The 17,830-nt window shown below is 40.5% G+C and overlaps 1 protein-coding gene across 1 annotated transcript in view; it reads left to right on the forward strand.

The window, feature by feature from the left end:
* Positions 1-12,442, forward strand: part of LOC135717141 (E3 ubiquitin-protein ligase TRIM45) — a 31,818-nt gene extending 19,376 nt beyond the window's left edge. The window contains exons 5-7 of the mRNA XM_065239092.1: positions 10,081-10,618; positions 11,095-11,624; positions 11,700-12,442. Of these exons, the coding sequence (XP_065095164.1) occupies positions 10,081-10,618; positions 11,095-11,624; positions 11,700-11,936 (1,305 nt within the window). The 3' untranslated portion in view covers positions 11,937-12,442. The remainder of the gene's footprint in view (positions 1-10,080; positions 10,619-11,094; positions 11,625-11,699) is intronic.
* The last annotated feature ends 5,388 nt before the right edge of the window (positions 12,443-17,830 follow it).

The following is a 17,830-nucleotide window of genomic DNA, read 5'->3' on the forward strand; positions in this document are numbered from 1 at the left end:
AAGTGAGCGAAGCCAATTTTCTGTCAAATCCGAGCCAGTTGCTGATTGGTCGATTTGACAGTAGCAATCGTGGAATAAAAAGGACAGTGGGATCACCTTAATCAGACTGGCAGTGATCAGTCCGCATCGTGCTCTCTTGCCGTGCGGATCTATTTGCTTTTTGCTGAAGGAAGTGTTACTACTACCTAAAGCTACAACAAATTTAAACAGCACTTTTCAGTGCTCAACCTGTAAAAAAATTCTACCTTGTTCAACTCTTATTCCTCTTCGATCCTTGTTTGGACCCTACCCGAGGTAATCCTTCTTGGATATCGATTTGGAAAATTCCTCTTCGATCCTTCAGATTCTTATAGTAATCTGCTTGGAAGTCGATTTGGATAAAAATTTACTGCCGCCATGGCGCCTAAACTCAAAAGAAAGGGGCAAACTCTTGACCCCCCTTCTGATGAAATTAATTTGAGTAATCAATTTGATTTGCTCACGGATGATGAGAATGATCCATCATCCAAGAAAAATTCTAGTAAACTTTCCCGGCTTAATGCCAAGAAGGAAAAGATTCCCCCTATTGTGATAACCACTACCGATTTCCATGCTCTTCGCATGGAACTTTTGAATTTCGTGAAAGTTAAGTTTTCACTACAAATTGGACGTCGGGGTGAATGCCGTGTATTGGCTGAAACCTTGGACGGATTTAAATGTCTTCTCAAGTATCTTACTGAGAAGAAGCACAAATTTTTTACTTACGACACCAAAACTGAACGTGTGTTCAAGGTTGTCATGAAAGGACTGCCCAGTGGTGAATCCCTGGATCAGATCAAAGATGAACTGGCAAAATTACTTGGAGTTGTGCCACTCCAAGTAATCAAAATGAAAATGAAATCCCGTCCTGGCGATTCGCGCAACGGGATTTCTAATGATTTTTATTTAGTTCACTTCAAATCTAGTGAACTAAACAACCTTAAGGCCTTAGAAAAAGCTAGCCTTATGCTCCAGTTCCGAGTGAAGTGGGAACACTTCAGGAAGACTGGAGGAAATTTCCAAAACCTCACCCAGTGCCGTAAGTGCCAGGGATGGGGTCACGGAACTAAAAATTGCTACATGCCAGCTAAATGCATGAATTGTGGTGATTCCTCTCACGCAAAGGACGACTGTCCTGTGAAGGAAGATCCTAAGAAATTTAAATGTTCAAATTGTGGTGAAAACCACAAATCCAATTTTTGGGAATGTAAGACTCGCAAAGCGATCCTACAATCTCGTTCTAACCGTCAGGTAGGAAACGCTCCACGTTTCCGACCAGGTACAAATTCCTCTGCTGTTAACAACGGTCAGCGAGGAACAAATTCTTCATTCGTACCCGTAGGTACAAATATCTCCCCTGCTTCAAATGTTTCATCTGTACCTACTCCCCTCGCTGCTAACAATGTTCAGCGAGTTAATGGAGCTACCTATGCTGCTATTGCAGCGGGTAGAAATCAAAATGCTAACCAACGTTCTAACGGAAATTTTGACAATTTTGACTTAGGAAGCATTACTGCCCCCAAAATGGAATTTTTACAGAATTCATTAATTGATATGATTTCTGATATGCTTAAATCTAACTCCATGTTTGATGCTATTCAAACTGGAGTAAAATTTGCAAATAATATTGTCATGACTTTAAAATTCAGTAATGGATTTTAAAGCATTAAATATTGTAAATTGGAATGCTCGATCTCTTAAAGATAATGAAGACGAGCTATTTAACTTTTTGAGAGTTCATAACGTGCATATTGCCGTTATAACTGAAACGTTCCTTAAACCTGCCCATAAGGTTAAGAAGGACGCAAATTACTTGATTTATAGAAATGATCGTCTTGATGGACCCTGTGGTGGCGTTGCCATCATTATTCATAGACGAATCAAACATAAAATTCTTTCTTCATTTGAAACCAAAGTTTTTGAAACTTTGGGAGTTTCTGTTGAAACAAAATTTGGACAACTTACGTTTATAGCTGCCTATTTGCCATTCCAATGCGTAGGCCAGCAAAAGAATTTTCTCAAGGGTGACCTCCAGAAACTTACCCGTCATAGGTCTAAATTCTTCATTATTGGTGATTTTAATGCAAAACACCGCTCATGGAATAATGCTCAAAGCAATTCCAATGGTAATATTCTGTTTGATGATTGTTCTGCAGGTTATTACACTATTCAATATCCAAACAGCCCAACATGCTTTTCTTCTGCAAGAAATCCCTCCACTATTGATTTGGTCTTAACTGATTCATGTCAACTTTGTAGCCAATTGGTTACCCATGCTGACTTCGGTTCTGATCACCTTCCAGTAACTTTTGAAATATCCCAAGAAATAATTTGTAATCCCAACAGCTCTACTTTCAATTACCATAGAGCTGATTGGGAGCAGTATCGAACATTTATGGAATATAACTTCGATCCAAACATTCCTTTGCAAACCAAAGATGAAATTAATTATGCTCTTGAATCTCTGACTACTTCTATAGTTGAAGCAAGAGCTGCCTCAGTACCAAAATGCGAGGTTAAATTCGATTCAATTATAATAGACGATGATCTTCAGCTCTTGATCCGTCTTAAAAATGTCCGTAGGAGACAATATCAAAGAACACGCGATCCTGCCATGAAAGTTATCTGGCGGGATTTGCAAAAACAAATTAAAAAGCGATTCTCTGCCCTGAGGAACAAAACTTTTGAAAATAATATTTCTAAATTAGACCCGAGTTCCAAACCCTTTTGGAAACTCACAAAAATTTTGAAAAAACCTCAAAAGCCTATTCCAGCCCTTAAAGAAGGTGGTAAAATTTTGATCACAAATTTGGAAAAAGCTCAGAAACTTGCTAAGCAATTCGAGAGTTCCCATAATTTCAGTTTGGGTCTTACTAGTCCTATTGAGAATCAGGTTGCTCGGGATTTTCTGAATATTTTCTCTCGGGAAAATATTTTTGATGATTCCTGGGGGACTGATTTGGACGAAGTAAGGTCTATAACTAAAAAATTTCAAAATATGAAAGCTCCAGGTGATGATGGAATTTTCTATATCCTCATCAAAAAACTCCCAGAGAGTACCTTGTCTTTCTTGGTAAAATTATTTAACAGATGTTTCCATTTGGCATACTTTCCTGATAAATGGAAAAATGCAAAAGTTGTTCCAATTTTGAAGCCGGATAAAAATCCAGCTGAAGCTTCTAGCTACCGTCCAATAAGTTTGCTTTCTTCAATAAGTAAACTTTTTGAAAAGATAATTTTGAATAGAATGATGCTTCACATCAATACGAACTCAATTTTTGCAGATGAGCAGTTTGGATTTCGCCATGGGCATTCAACTACTCATCAACTCTTAAGAGTTAACAATTTAATTCGTTCAAACAAATCTGAAGGCCACTCAACTGGAGTTGCTCTTCTAGACATAGAAAAAGCATTCGACAGTGTTTGGCATGAAGGTTTGATTGCTAAATTGAAAAAGTTTAATTTTCCACTTTATATTATGAAATTAGTTCAAAATTATTTAACTGACAGAACTCTGCAGGTAAATTATCAAAATTCCAAATCTAATCGACTACCTGTTAGGGCAGGAGTTCCTCAGGGTAGCATTCTTGGGCCTATATTGTATAACATTTTCACTTCGGACCTCCCTGATTTGCCTCAGGGTTGCCACAAATCTTTGTTCGCTGATGACACAGGCATTTCCGCTAAAGGAAGAAGTCTACGTGTTATTTGCAGCAGACTGCAGAAAAGTTTAGATATTTTCTCTTCTTATTTACAAAAATGGAAGATTTCTCCCAACGCTTCCAAAACTCAACTTATAATATTTCCACATAAGCCTAGAGCTTCGTTTTTGAAACCTAGTAGTAGTCACATAGTCACTATGAACGGAGTTCCAATTTCCTGGTCAAACCAAGTGAAATATCTTGGATTAATACTTGACCAAAAATTAACTTTTAAAGATCACATTGAGGGCATTCAAGCCAAATGTAACAAATATATAAAATGTTTGTATCCTCTTATAAACAGGAAATCCAAACTTTGCCTGACGAATAAACTTCTAATATTTAAACAAGTTTTTAGACCGGCCATGCTTTACGCTGTGCCCATATGGTCTAGTTGCTGCACTACCAGGAAAAAAGCACTTCAAAGGATTCAGAACAAAATTCTGAAGATGATTTTGAAGTTGCCTCCCTGGTACAGTACTACCGAAGTACATAGAATTTCGAATGTTGAGACTTTAGCACAAATGTCCAACAAAATAATTAATAATTTCAGGCAAAAATCGTTGCAATCCTCAATTGCAACGATTAATTCCCTTTATACTTAGATAAGATTTAGTTTTAGTTTTTAGTTTTAAGATATCAATTGTTATACTGACATGCAGGTTAAAAAACCTGTTTAAAATACTGAATTGCCAAGACATGAACAATGTAAAAACACTTAGATATATATCATAACAATTAAGGCTGGTACGTTACTGCAGTAACTGGAGCACCTAGGTTAAAATGAAATGTAATTTATTTTGAATTTGGAACAAATAAAGAGTTAAAAAAAAAAAAAAAAAAAAAAAAAAAAAAAAAAAAAAAAAAAAAAAAAAAAGACTGGCAGTGATGCCGGAATGAATGTTGACGTCAATGGCGTTGTTAATTATTTATATCTGCGAAAGGAAAGTTGGAAAATAGTTTGATTTCTGATTATTTATGTTAAACCACCCTAATCATAATTTTTACAAAAAGATGGTCCATTTCAAAATAAGCAACTTCTCCGAAGACATTTACCCTCTGAATAGCAACAGAGTACAGGGTGCGTGACGAATTTTCGCAGTAAATTTCAAATAGTAATTTCTCATGCTTGTGCATCATGATTTAGATATATTTGGCAGCACTGGATAGCTTATACTGTTAGGTGTAAAATTTAAACAAACAATGTTGAGTAAACGTAAAGATGTTGAAACAAGAGAGCAATCTGTCAGCCGTTGTCGCTTTGTTGCGCGCCGGAGTATGCATGAAAGAAATAATTCGGTCGGTAAATGTGTCTGAAAGAACAGTACTTACCTTACCAATCAGGCTAAGGCCTTGTTGTCCTCTGCTGTCCGAAGAAGTCGTCTCCACTCTACTCGATCCATGGCCACAGTTCGCCAGCCTCGTAGTCTGCGAAGGGTCCGCAGGTCACCTTCTACTTGGTCGATCCACCTTGTCCGCTGCGCGCCTCTTCTTCTTGTTCCTGTTGGGTCGCTTTCTAGAACCATTTTCACTGGGTCGTCGTGCGGCATTCTTACGACGTGCCCAGCCCACCGTAGTCGCCCAATTTTTGCAATGTGGACGATGGATGGTTCTCCCAGCAGCTGGTGCAATTCGTGGTTCATTCGCCTCCTCCACGTTCCGTCATCCATCTGCACTCCACCGTAGATGATACGCAGCACCTTCCGTTCGAAAACACCAAGGGCGCGTTGGTCCTCCACGAGCATAGTCCAGGTCTCGCGGCCGTAAAGGACCACCGGTCTAATCAGCGTCTTGTAGACAGTCAACTTCGTGCGGCGGCGAATTTTATTCGACCGGAGCGTCCTCCGGAGTCCAAAGTAGGCACGATTCCCTGCCATAATGCGTCTTTGAATTTCTCTGCTGGTATCATTTTCGGCGGTCACCAGTGAGCCCAAATACACGAACTCATCGACCACCTCGATTTCGTCACCGTCAATCTGAACTCGGGGTGGGAGGCTAACATTGTCTTCCCTAGAACCTCTTGCTTTCATATATTTTGTCTTTGATGCGTTGATGGCAAGTCCAATCCGTCTAGCTTCAGCCTTCAGTCTGATGTACGTTTCCGCCATCATCTCAAAGTTCCGTGCCATAATGTCAATGTCATCGGCGAAACCAAGGAGCTGGATGGACTTCCTGAATATCGTGCCACTCGTGTCTATCCCAGCTCTTCTGATCACACCTTCTAACGCGATGTTGAACAGCAGACACGAAAGTCCATGCCGTAACCCCCTTCGAGATTCAAAGGGACTCGAGAGTGTCCCCGATACTCGAACAACGCATGTCACTCGATCCATCGTCGCCTTGACCAATCGCGTCAGTTTATCCGGAAATCCGTACTCGTGCATAATCTGCCATAGCTGATCTCGATCGATTGTGTCGTATGCGGATTTGAAATCGATGAACAAATGATGTGTGGGCACGTTGTATTCGCGGCATTTCTGCAGAACCTGCCGAATCGCGAAAATTTGGTCCGTGGTAGCGCGGGCACCCATGAATCCCGCCTGGTATTGCCCCACGAACTCTCTTGCATATGGTGACAGACGGCGGCATAGAATTTGGGAGAGTACCTTGTAGGCGGCGCTCAGCAGTGTGATCGCGCGGTAGTTGCAGCAATCCAACTTGTCGCCCTTTTTGTAGATTGGGCATACGACACCTTCCATCCACTCCTCCGGTAATATCTCCTCCTCCCAAATCTTGGCAATTACCCAGTGCAGCGCTCTAGCCAGTGCTTCACCACCGTATTTCAATAGCTCACTTGGTAGTTGATCTACACCAGTTGCTTTGTTGTTCTTCAGCCGACCGATCTCCTCCTCAACTTCTTGAAGATCAGGGGCCGGTAGCCTGTCGTCTTCTGCGCGTGCTCCAAGGTCTGTTGCCGTGCCACCTTTGTTTTCTGCTGCTTCACCGTTGAGGTGCTCGTCATAGTACTGCTTCCACCTCTCAATCACCTCACACTCGTTCGTGAGAAGGTTACCGTCCAAGTCCTTGCACATATCGGCTTGCGGCACGTAGCCTTTGCGCGAACTATTTAGCTTCTCGTAGAACTTCCGTGTGTCGTTTACGCGGTACAGATTTTCCATCGCCTCGCGATCTCGATCTTCCTGCTGACGCTTCTTCCTTCGGAAAACCGAGTTTTGTCTGTTCCGCGCTTGTCTGTATCGCTCCACATTCAATCTCGTGCGGTGTTGCAGCATTCTCGCCCGTGCTGCATTCTTCTCCTCTACTAACAGTTTGCATTCGCCGTCAAACCAGTCATTTCTTCGGTCCGGGATTGCAGTACCTAGTGTCGCTATAGCAGTACTACCTATGGCTGAACGGATGTCCCTCCAGCCATCTTCAAGAGAAGCTGCGCCAAGCTGCTCTTCCGTGGGTAGGGCAACTTCCAGCTGCTGCGCGTAGTCCTGAGCAACTCCGGCGTTCCGTAGTTGCTCAATTTTGGTTCGCGGCGTTCGACTTCGACGGGTGTTATGCACCGTCGAGAGTTTTGAGCGCATGCATACTGCAACTAGGTAGTGGTCCGAATCTATGTTCGCACTGCGGTACGTGCGGACGTTGATAATGTCGGAGAAGAATTTCCCGTCGATTAGAACGTGATCGATTTGGTTTTCTGTGTGTTGGTCAGGTGATCTCCAGGTGGCTTTGTGGATATCCTTGCGGGGGAAAAAGGTACTTCGAACTACCATACCCCGGGAGGCTGCAAAGTTCACGCATCGTTGGCCGTTGTCGTTCGATACGGCATGCAGGCTGTTTGGCCCGATTGCCGGTCTATACATTGCCTCCCGTCCTACCTGAGCGTTCATGTCGCCGATGACGATTTTGACGTCCCGTTGCGAACAGCCGTCGTACACCTGCTCCAGCTGCGCATAGAACGCTTCTTTCTCGTCGTCGGGTCTCCCTTCGTGTGGGCAGTGCACGTTGATGATGCTGTAGTTGAAGAAACGGCCCTTAATCCTCAACTTGCACATCCTCGCGTTGATCGGCTGCCAACCAATCACGCGTTGGCGCATCTTACCCAGCACTACAAAGCCGGTTCCCAGCTCGTTGGTGGTGCCACAGCTCTGGTAGAAAGTAGCCGCTCGATGCCCGCTTTTCCATACCTTTTGTCCCGTCCAGCAAAGTTCCTGCAGTGCTACGACTTCGAAGTTGCGTGGTTGAAGTTCGTCATAGATTAACCTATCGCAACCCGGGAAGCCGAGCGATTTGCAGTTCCATGTTCCGAGTTTCCAATCGTAGTCCTTATTTCGTCGCGTAGGTCTGTGCCGATTGTTCCGATCCGTATTTCTTTCTTCGGTATTTGCAACTTTGTTTTTTTCCAGGGCGGCTTGTTGGGCCTGCCTCAACCCCCTGTCTCGCCGGGGGACCATCGTGCACAGCTCTGTTTAGAGCCCCACGCTGGCACTAGGACGGTGATCAGCCGCTCCTAACATGGAGAACAGACGCCGTTTTGAACCGCACCTCCATGGTGAGCAGACGCTCAGGTTTGGTGAAGCATTTCCTCTATCACCGTACTATGGTTACCGCGCCAGTGTTCGCGTCGCACCTCTTCACTTTGCTATTGCCGGACTGGCAACATTGCCCAGGCTACGCCAACCAGCTGTGTCCATGTTTCAGCTGGTAGTCTTTTGTTATCATATGACTCGAGGAGGCGTGAAGTAGGAACTTGTGAGGACCAGGGCTAGGTATTCCGCTCCTTCCAGGTTGTCAACTCACCATTTTGTAGCTGAAAGAACAGTGTATAATATTAAAAAAGGCTTGGGAAAGTTATAAGACGGAGCACCTGCTCATACTGCTAATAAACAACAGAAATGGCTTACGGAAAATATTTCGTAAATTTGGGAGGAAGAAATTTGCCCCCAAACAGTCCCGATATCAATCCGTTGGTTTATTTTGTATAGGGCGTCGTACAACGGGATACCAATAGAACCCCTCACACCACACTTAAGTTGCTAAGACATCTATGGATCGAAACATTTTAAAACGTGCATACTGCAGTTTCCGGAAGCGTCTAACTACAGTCGTCGAAAGGGAAGGCAATTTCTTTTGAATAAATTTACTTACAACTTCCACATGTTGCTAAAGAAAATAAATCGCACAAAATTCATTGCTAGAATAACTAACTGGTGTATTTTTTCTCAAATATGCCATTTACTGCAAAAATTCGTCACGCACCCTGTAAATATTTGTTTCCTTCTAAATTGCAGTTTTGGACCATAGTGAATTGTTTGTCAAATTTTACTTTTGATATTCTTCATTTTTCAATTTCAGAGCGGTGTCTTTTACTGTTTTTTTTTTTTTTTTAGATATGACCAATAAACTAACGACCAGTTATAGGAAAGCTATGAAAATTATCGCCGTCTTGTTTGTTTCATGATTTTATCAGAATGGAGTATAACCGAGTATTAGTATCTCGGTACATACTCCAGAACGGTAAGAGATACCATTCTGAAGATAAGAAATTTTCAAGTTAGAGAAAAGTAATTGAAAAACATGCATCACTCGGAAAATTATTTTCCCTGTTTGCTTTGAAATTTATGTTCACCGTGAAAATTTTCATGAAATCATTTTGCAGTTTGTATTTTTATGGATTTCTGAGATTATTTCCTAATCATTGAACTGAAACCTTTTTTTTTTCTACGGTAAATGTGAAGATGAACCAAAATTTTCCAAGCCGTTTTTTTATAACTCAAAACCGGTAAGATACATCATGCTAAACTTATCACCAGAGAAAGTTAAGAAGAATCGAAGCATGATGAAAAAAATATATTACTAAAATTTGCATTACTTATTGTCAAATGGATTTTTTATGATTGTCCTCCACCGTGGGAAACATTTTAAAGATTTTTTTGCTGAGATAGTTTCTTTATCACTATTCAACGTTCTTTCTACGATGCTTGGTTCATGAGTTATGAATTTTAAAAGTGATGTCTAGTGAAATCAGAAATCTTCAATGAAACTTTTCCACTTTTCATCATCTCGAATTTTTGGATTTTTTTTGTTCATTAAATTCATTCATTCATTAATAATATAATTGCAAACCTTAGTACCAACGCACTCGGCTATAGAGATCCAATAATTTGCCATTTTCATCGGTTTAGGAACCATTAACCGGATTAAATGTGCATTTACCTTTTTACCTTATTTGCAACCAGAACTCATAGATTCAGTGATTTAAAGCTCGCTTAAACAGTTTGACATGGAACATCTGTCCGCATTCTATTCCAAGATAAAACCCGAGAATAATTTCCTGTTTGGATTTCATCTAATCCTTCTGCAAACACACTCATGCACACATATTCAAACGTCCGCTTTCGGGCACAAGCAGGCAACGTCGTCCTGCCAGACGTGCTCGCTAAAACTGTGCAACTTTTGCAAGGAAGCCCACCAGCGGCAGCGCAACACGTCCACCCACATGGTCCGTACGCTAGGTGAACTGTTAAAAAAGTCCCACCGGAATGATCCGCAGACACGCTCGATTAAGTGTCCCATGCATCCGGAACATCAATTAAAATTATTCTGCACCACTTGCCACCAAGTGATATGCAATGAGTGCACGGCGTTCATTCACCGGGACCATAAATACACGTCGGCGTCAAAGGCGGGCAAGGTCTACTGCAAGTTTGTGAAGAATGCCATCGAGCAGACAAAACCGCTGGAGGACTACGCCATGCAATCGATCGGACGGCTCAATGACATGTCGATAAGGATCAATAGCAAGTGCGAAGCGGTCCAACGGGACGTGGAAGGGTATGTGGACGAGTATATCGCTGCCCTGGAGGACCACCGGAAGACACTGGTGAAACAGATTGGTGACGTGCGGGAGGCGAAGATGGAAATGATTATGGCACAGAAGGTGGATCTAGGTAAGTACGACAATTTACTTTTATATTAAAGGTGAATGGGATAAAAGGCACACGTTAAATAATAAAAGACAATTTACTGGAAAACTGATGGCAATTGGATAAGTTTTGTTGTCAAAGTTTAAGTGAAGTTCTGATGGACAAATGACAGTTTTTTTATACCTTGAATGGGAGTATTCGAAGCAGCAATTCTTATCAACGTAGTTAAACTTAATCGTGAAAATAAACGACAAACACTTATTGTTTACAGTGCTGTTTCCCGTGGTGTTTCCTCGTTCATTCATTACATTTCGTACAGCTTACTATAATAGCACTCGATGGCCCAGATTATTGCGACATAATTTACCAATTTCTTCCGCTCAAGTGGCAAGACAAATTACTTCCATCTCCTGGCAAAACCCACCATAATCGTTTGCATTTTGTCTTTTCCCTGCTTTCCCAATTCCGCACCGATGCAATTCATTGACACCATCCATCAGAGCAACGCTCGCAGAACGCACGCACAGCGATTGACTTTGCCGAGGAGATCATCAACGAGGGCAATGAGATAGAAAATTTAGTTTTCGTCAGCATCCTGCTGAAGCGCTTCGAGCAGTGCCTCCGTTCGAGCCGGGCGCTCGACTTCAAGGTGACGGACACGTTGGAGTTCCTGCCGGAGGAGATGACGCCCTGTGCGCGGGTGCAGAACCGTATTCCACTGTACGGGATTATTACGACTCAGAAGGCCGACCCGAGAAAGTGCTCGCTGGAGAATTGTGCCGCTGAGCTTACGTGTCTCAAGGTGCACCGGAAGGTTGAGCTGTCGCTTGTCAGCAAAGATTACGAGGGTAAACCGATGAATCACGGCGGTATTATGATACAAACGGATCTTCGCTACCGGGATGACGAGGCTCGGACAATTTCGCTCAATGTGACCGATAATCGCAACGGGACGTACGGGTTGTCGTTTGTGCCGGAGCGGGCAGGTGTTATGAGCCTGATGGTTTCCGTTGATGGGAAGCTTATTGAGGTAAGGGTCGGATGTTGTAAATTTTCTTGTTTATGAGAGAAACGTTTGTTTTCGTGTTTTTCTTCTTTTGTTTAGGGTTGTCCATATGTGCTGAGAATTCATAACTTACGACCGCACTATGGCGTATATCATTGCTGTTCGTTCTGCTCGAGCAACGGGTCCAAGTATAGTACGTGTGCGTGTGGAAGCATTATGCCCGGTGGCTACAGGGGCTGCGGACATGGTCACGAGGGACATCCCGGGCAGCGCCACTGGTCATGTTGTGCAAGCTTGCAGGAATTTTCGGACTGTGCGATGAAAAGGAGAAAGTAAAAATGCGTAACATATGTTAGTGGTAGGTGCTACTTTACGGCTACTGTAAGCAAGATGGGAACGGCAAATATAGAATGAAATAGATTTTCTGCAGATGAAGTAAGATGAAGTGAAAAAAGTTCAATTTTTGTTTTTTTTTTGTAGAAGCACATATGTTTACATATTTATCACCCTAAGCACCGTAGCAAAAGTAGCCTTAACGGGCGACCCATTTTTTAGGCACCTTCTGTAAATTTACGTGAGACCGAGGAATCCTTAAAAAAAAAACTAGAGAACGCAAGAACATATACCGGAGCAAATTAACTACTATAATTCATCTTGGCATTAGAATAGAAATAAGTTCATGTTTAAGGAATAGTCAAATATTTGTATCGTAAATCATGTTTCAAATCTCCTTCTTCTTCTCTCCATCCATAAAATTGTAAATCTCCACTAACCTCGAGACGACCGCGAGTATTCGGTTCAATTCCTGTAAGTCTAGATTTTAGGTTAAGATTAAGTATGTATAACGCAAATGATAACTTGGCTACAAATAGATAAACTTACAAAAATAATAAGAAAATAACAAAATCTTCTTGGCTTATGTTTCAACAGGTGTTAACAATTTCAAAACAGATATCATTTTATATTTTATTAATTTAACTATTATGTTATTGGTCATAAAAAGTAATTTATTTGTTCTTCGACTCGAATTTATAAAAACTCCACTGATTCTTAAGCTAAGTTCCTAATTCTTCTTTTAGCTTAGCTTAGCTTAGCTTAGACTGGCTGCACATATCAATGGTTGCTACTCCGTGATTGATCAGAATCAGGGAAATTGTAGAATCAATCAACTGAATGGGCCTGGGAGTGACCGTCCATTCTCATTGTACAAGTTTCAGTGACTCCATATTTTGTAGATCAATAACGGCGCCGGCCACGTCCTTGCATCAGGTGGGAGTAGGGAAGGAATATTAGAGTGACCTTTGTTGTTTGTGGGCCGTGTTTACTTCTGCACCCCAACAAAAGACCCAGGAAAGGAGATTTTGTTAGTAAGTTGAGTTCGTTGGATCAGGATTGTGATAAGTGATGCAACCATGGTTTTAAATGATTAAGTGTTATCATGCATTATAATTGGATTTTCCTGAAGCCTTAACAAAATGGTGGATCATTATAATATAAAACTGAGGACGTTCCATCATCGAAAAGCTGAAAATAAACTTAGAGCATGAGCATGAGCAAAATTGACCGTTCGCGACTGCCAACACCAAAGAGCTGAAAACCAATTCAAACAAATCAAATCAACAGACAAAACCAGGATGAAAACTGTAAGAGTGAATCATTACAGTATAAATCTAATGATGTTTCGTTTTCTAAGAGCTGGAAGCTGGAGCTTAAATAATTTAAAACAGAGCTTAAAATTATTGACTGCCTAGGCTGAGGGCAAACATACTTTTGAACATAAAAACCAATAAATGATCCATAAAATATTGGAAAACGTTCCATAAAAAACATCCAAATGTTCCATAAAACTTCGGAGAAAATCCTTAAAAAAGTGTGAATGATCCATAAAAAATATCAATATGATCCATATTTAATGTAAAATTTAGCAACACAATTGTTAAAATGTACCGCTAAATTTCTAAATAATGAGCATTGAAATTGTACGAATTACCCATAAACATATTGCAATTGATCCATAATACATTCAGCAGTGAACCTTAAACTAAAGAAAGTGATCCATAGAAAATCATGTTTGCGCACTTAAAAATATAGCCATGTTCGTATTAATGAAAGCAACTTCCTCAGAGCAGTCTCGTTTTGGACAGTTTGAAGCTGAAATAGGTTTTATTAAACTAATATAAAATCAAAACCAATCTTAATGCTTATAATGTGGCAAAAGGAACCAAGAAGTCTGTCTCAAATAAACCACCTAGCAGAAATAATAGAGTGAGGAGTGATGCCGCAACCGAATCTGGAAAAGGAAGTACCAATGTGGTCAGCCTGGAAGAATCCCTAGACCAGTTGCTGCAGGAGAAAAGCGCAAATAAGAAAGCGCTGGAGGAAGAGAAATTCCTCCATGAAAAGCGATAGGAGGCTGAGCGGGAGATTTTCAAACCGAGAGTTATCTTCCGTCACTCTTTCAACAAAGATTTGGCTAGATTTAGCATTTAGGGATTCAATTATTATTTTAGTTAAGCACGCAAACGATGTAGAATGAGCTACTTACTAGTTACTTAGGGTAAATCATGTATATAGCGTTTAGGAACAAATTGTAGGTTACCAGATTTTAGGATCAAACTGTAGTATCTAGATTAAGCAAATATAGGGGGGGTGACCCGGGCGTAGTGGTTAGCATTCATACCTCTCACGCCAAAGTCACGAGTTCAAATCTCACCCCGGACAAGTCACGAATGACCCAAGAGCGTTAAAGTGACTATAATTAAAAAAAAAAAATCAAATATAGGGTTATTAAATTCAATATTTGCACGCATTCCACCTCCAACTAACCTACTTCAGTAGCTACATAGAGGTAACTTTAAGATCAGAAGGTCCCGAAGAAATGTGCTCAACTTTTTGGCTAAGCTCTGGTACTATCTTCGGTCCCAAGCTTATCGATGCACCCCTATAAAACACGAGAAAATCCACGAACCCCTCATTTTACCTGTCAAACTTTCATAGCGAATCAAAACAAACATTGTGTAGTACTATAATTTTGACTAGAATGAGGTACGTTAATCGATTTGCTTGGGACCAATAGGCAAGTCAAGTAGTGAGCCAATTTAAAATCGTTAGTTTCGTATTGATTGTTGGTAGCTAGTTCACTACAAATAACTACAATTTAATTAAACGATAGGTATATTAACAAATTTAGGCAATTAAAATAATTTAGCTGTAAAACGTTTTTTAAATGGTTTGGAATTGTGTCTTCTTTTCCACTTTTTTTCTCGTTCATACTCCGACCTATCTAAGGTTAACGGAACTGTGAGTTCACAGTTCCGTTGAACCAAACCTGACGTCTGTCATTTCTGACAGCGACCGTTACCGTAGCTCTCTGAATCCCCAACAGGGTTATCACTGGACTTGGCGGTACAGTGTTATCCCGATATTCCGAACAGCCATGATCCATAAATTAGACGTATATTATTCACGTTTTGGACACTGTATTATTAATTTTGATCCATTAACCATGAAAAATTGCTCCATTACTGCTTAACTACTTAGATTTACTGTCCTGCCGTGTTTTTAGGTAGATGTGCGGAGCGATGGTCAAGCGTCTAGAATTAGCTTCCAAAAGAAGCTTCTATAATAATCTTCTTAAGAAAAAATGAAAAAAAAAATGTTAATTTTATGGATCATACCTAGGGTAGGTGTTCCAGTTGTTGGTAGACGTGCTTATTTTGGTGTGTTCCAATTATAGTCTATATCTCGGTCTATATACATATGTTTTTTTAATTTGATCAATAAACCTTGGAAAATTGCTACATTACTGCGTAGCTACTCAGATTTACTGTTCTACCCGTGTTTTTTTTTGTCAGAAGAGCAGAACGATAGGCGAGCGTCTAGAATAAGCTTCTTAAAAAGTTTCTAAATGAAGCTTCCACAGTAAATCTAAGTAGATAAGCAGTGGAGCAATTTTTCAAGGTTTATGGATCAAAATTTTAAAAAATAGTGTCCCAAACATGAATAATATACGTCTAATTTATGGATCATGCATATATTTTTAAGTGTGCAAACTTGATTTTTTATGGATCACTTTCTTTAGTTTAAGGTTCATTGCTGAATGTTTTATGGATCAATTGCAATATGTTTATGGGTAATTCGTACAATTCCAATGCTCATTATTTAGAAATTTAGTGGTACATTTTTACAATTGCGTTGCTAAATTTCACATAAAATATTGATAATATTGATATTTTTTATGGATCATCCACACTTTTTTAGGGATTTTCTCCGATGTTTCATGGATCATTTGGATGTTTGTAATGGAACGTTTTTCAATATTTTATGGATCGTTTTATCAATTCTAAAGGTGCAAACTTAGGGCTGCCTAGGCTGAGTGTGAAAGCACTCCACTATTCAATCCATTGCTCTGTGCAGACCGTTTGTACCAAACGGTAAAGGACGAGGCAATAAAAGAGTCAACAAAAACATTCAGTCACTCACGAGCAGGCGACGCACACCACTTGCATTCACTCACACTGCATGTAATTGAGTCATTTTTCCATAGAAAATGCACGCTCAGTCATTCAAAACAAATATTGGGTACCATCACGGCAGAATAAACGTGTTGACTGAGCTACTGACTGAGTGCTCGGCTGTCAGTGACTCGTTTACCTCTGAATCATTCAGACTTTCACGAGGCAGTGAATGATGAGGCAGATGGCAGTTCATATTCATATCAAAATGACTCAATGAACCTGACTGTTTTGCGCACTGATTTAAAACAATAACAAAGTATGTGTATCATAAACATCCATATTGAAGGAGGAAGGTATGAAATTACAATTATGTGGAGTTATTGAAAATTAACAGTCTGATGCACGGAGAAGCTGACAGGATCGGGTCATAACTGTAATGTGAATATTATAATGCTTGTGAATAATAGTTATACAGATAAATTTTAACGTTTTTATTTTGATTGCTTAAGGAAAACTATTTGGGAGTGATAGCTCTCCAATCAAAGTTAAGAACAGGAAAAGCATGACAATTACCATTGCCGGTCACAACCATCTTCTCCGTTACTGGGGAAAGGAAGGATATTGTTGATGTAACATCTACTTAACGAGAGGCCAGCGACTCACCGACGCCCCCATCGATGCAACGGAGTTGGATAGTTGGGTAGGAGATGGGTGGAGATTCGCTTGAGCAGGCGATGCGACCATGATAGCTGTTTTATTTTCGAGGAGTCTGGGAGTAAACCCACGGTCTTCTACTCAGTAAGCAAAAGCGGCAGCCACCAGGTTAGCCGTGCTCCTCAATTTAAATATTGGGACCTAAAAAGTTTTTAAGAATACTGATTGAGGCACAATTTAAAAAAATATAAGTTAAGAGTATCATCCGAATCAAATGATTCCAAACGATACGGATTCATAGAAATTAAGTTTAAGTAGACAAACAAAGAAAAAAGGAACAATCTCACCAAATCAGTCCAAGTGAATCCCTTGCAAGCAGCTCTGTCACGCTTGTTGTAGTAGCTCCGATCATAGACCCGCCCTACGGGGATCAATCCTCTGGTCAAATGTAGTCGATTGCTCCAAGTGCAAGTGGCAACTTGCATCTCCTTGTGAAATCAAAAACTATCACTCGTGACGCCGCAAATTTCTGGACCGGGAGCACAAGCGAAGAAAAAAAAAAACAACGCAGATAGCGACATCTCTTCTGATGCCTGCAAACAAGATATAGGTATCACCTTTTCTTTCTCGATTCCAAAACTTCCCGGGAAGCCAGAAAACCATCAATCACAAACGTATAACCATCTAATCTGGCAAAATCAGCGAACGCACGCACAAAACAGAGAGAAAACTTTAAACACAACCGTATCCGAAGAGTTTCGAAACTGAAATTTTAACCTAAGTTCCTAATTCTTCTTTTGAATACAAACTTGGACAACTTAAAATCAATGACAACACACACACATTGTTAAACGCCTAAAACAATATTCGCGTCACTTTTCAATTAGACCAATGTAACAAATGTAAACAAATCGAGTTAAGCTGTACAAACTATTGCTCTTCTATCATTGTATGTGATACAAAAACATCCATCCAAATTCACTTTCATTTATTTAAGATAATCATAGGTCAAAAATTGTCCAATGTACAGTTTGAAATGATGGGTACATGTTTGTTACTTCGGTCATTCGGACTGCTTAACATGATTGGTGCTCATTTTCTTAAGGCAGGGCCAATCTA

This window comes from Ochlerotatus camptorhynchus, unplaced genomic scaffold, assembly GCF_037179485.1.
Source record: "Ochlerotatus camptorhynchus isolate MF236.1 unplaced genomic scaffold, CSIRO-AGI_Acam_v1.1 ptg000050l, whole genome shotgun sequence".
NCBI lineage: Eukaryota > Metazoa > Arthropoda > Insecta > Diptera > Culicidae > Ochlerotatus > Ochlerotatus camptorhynchus.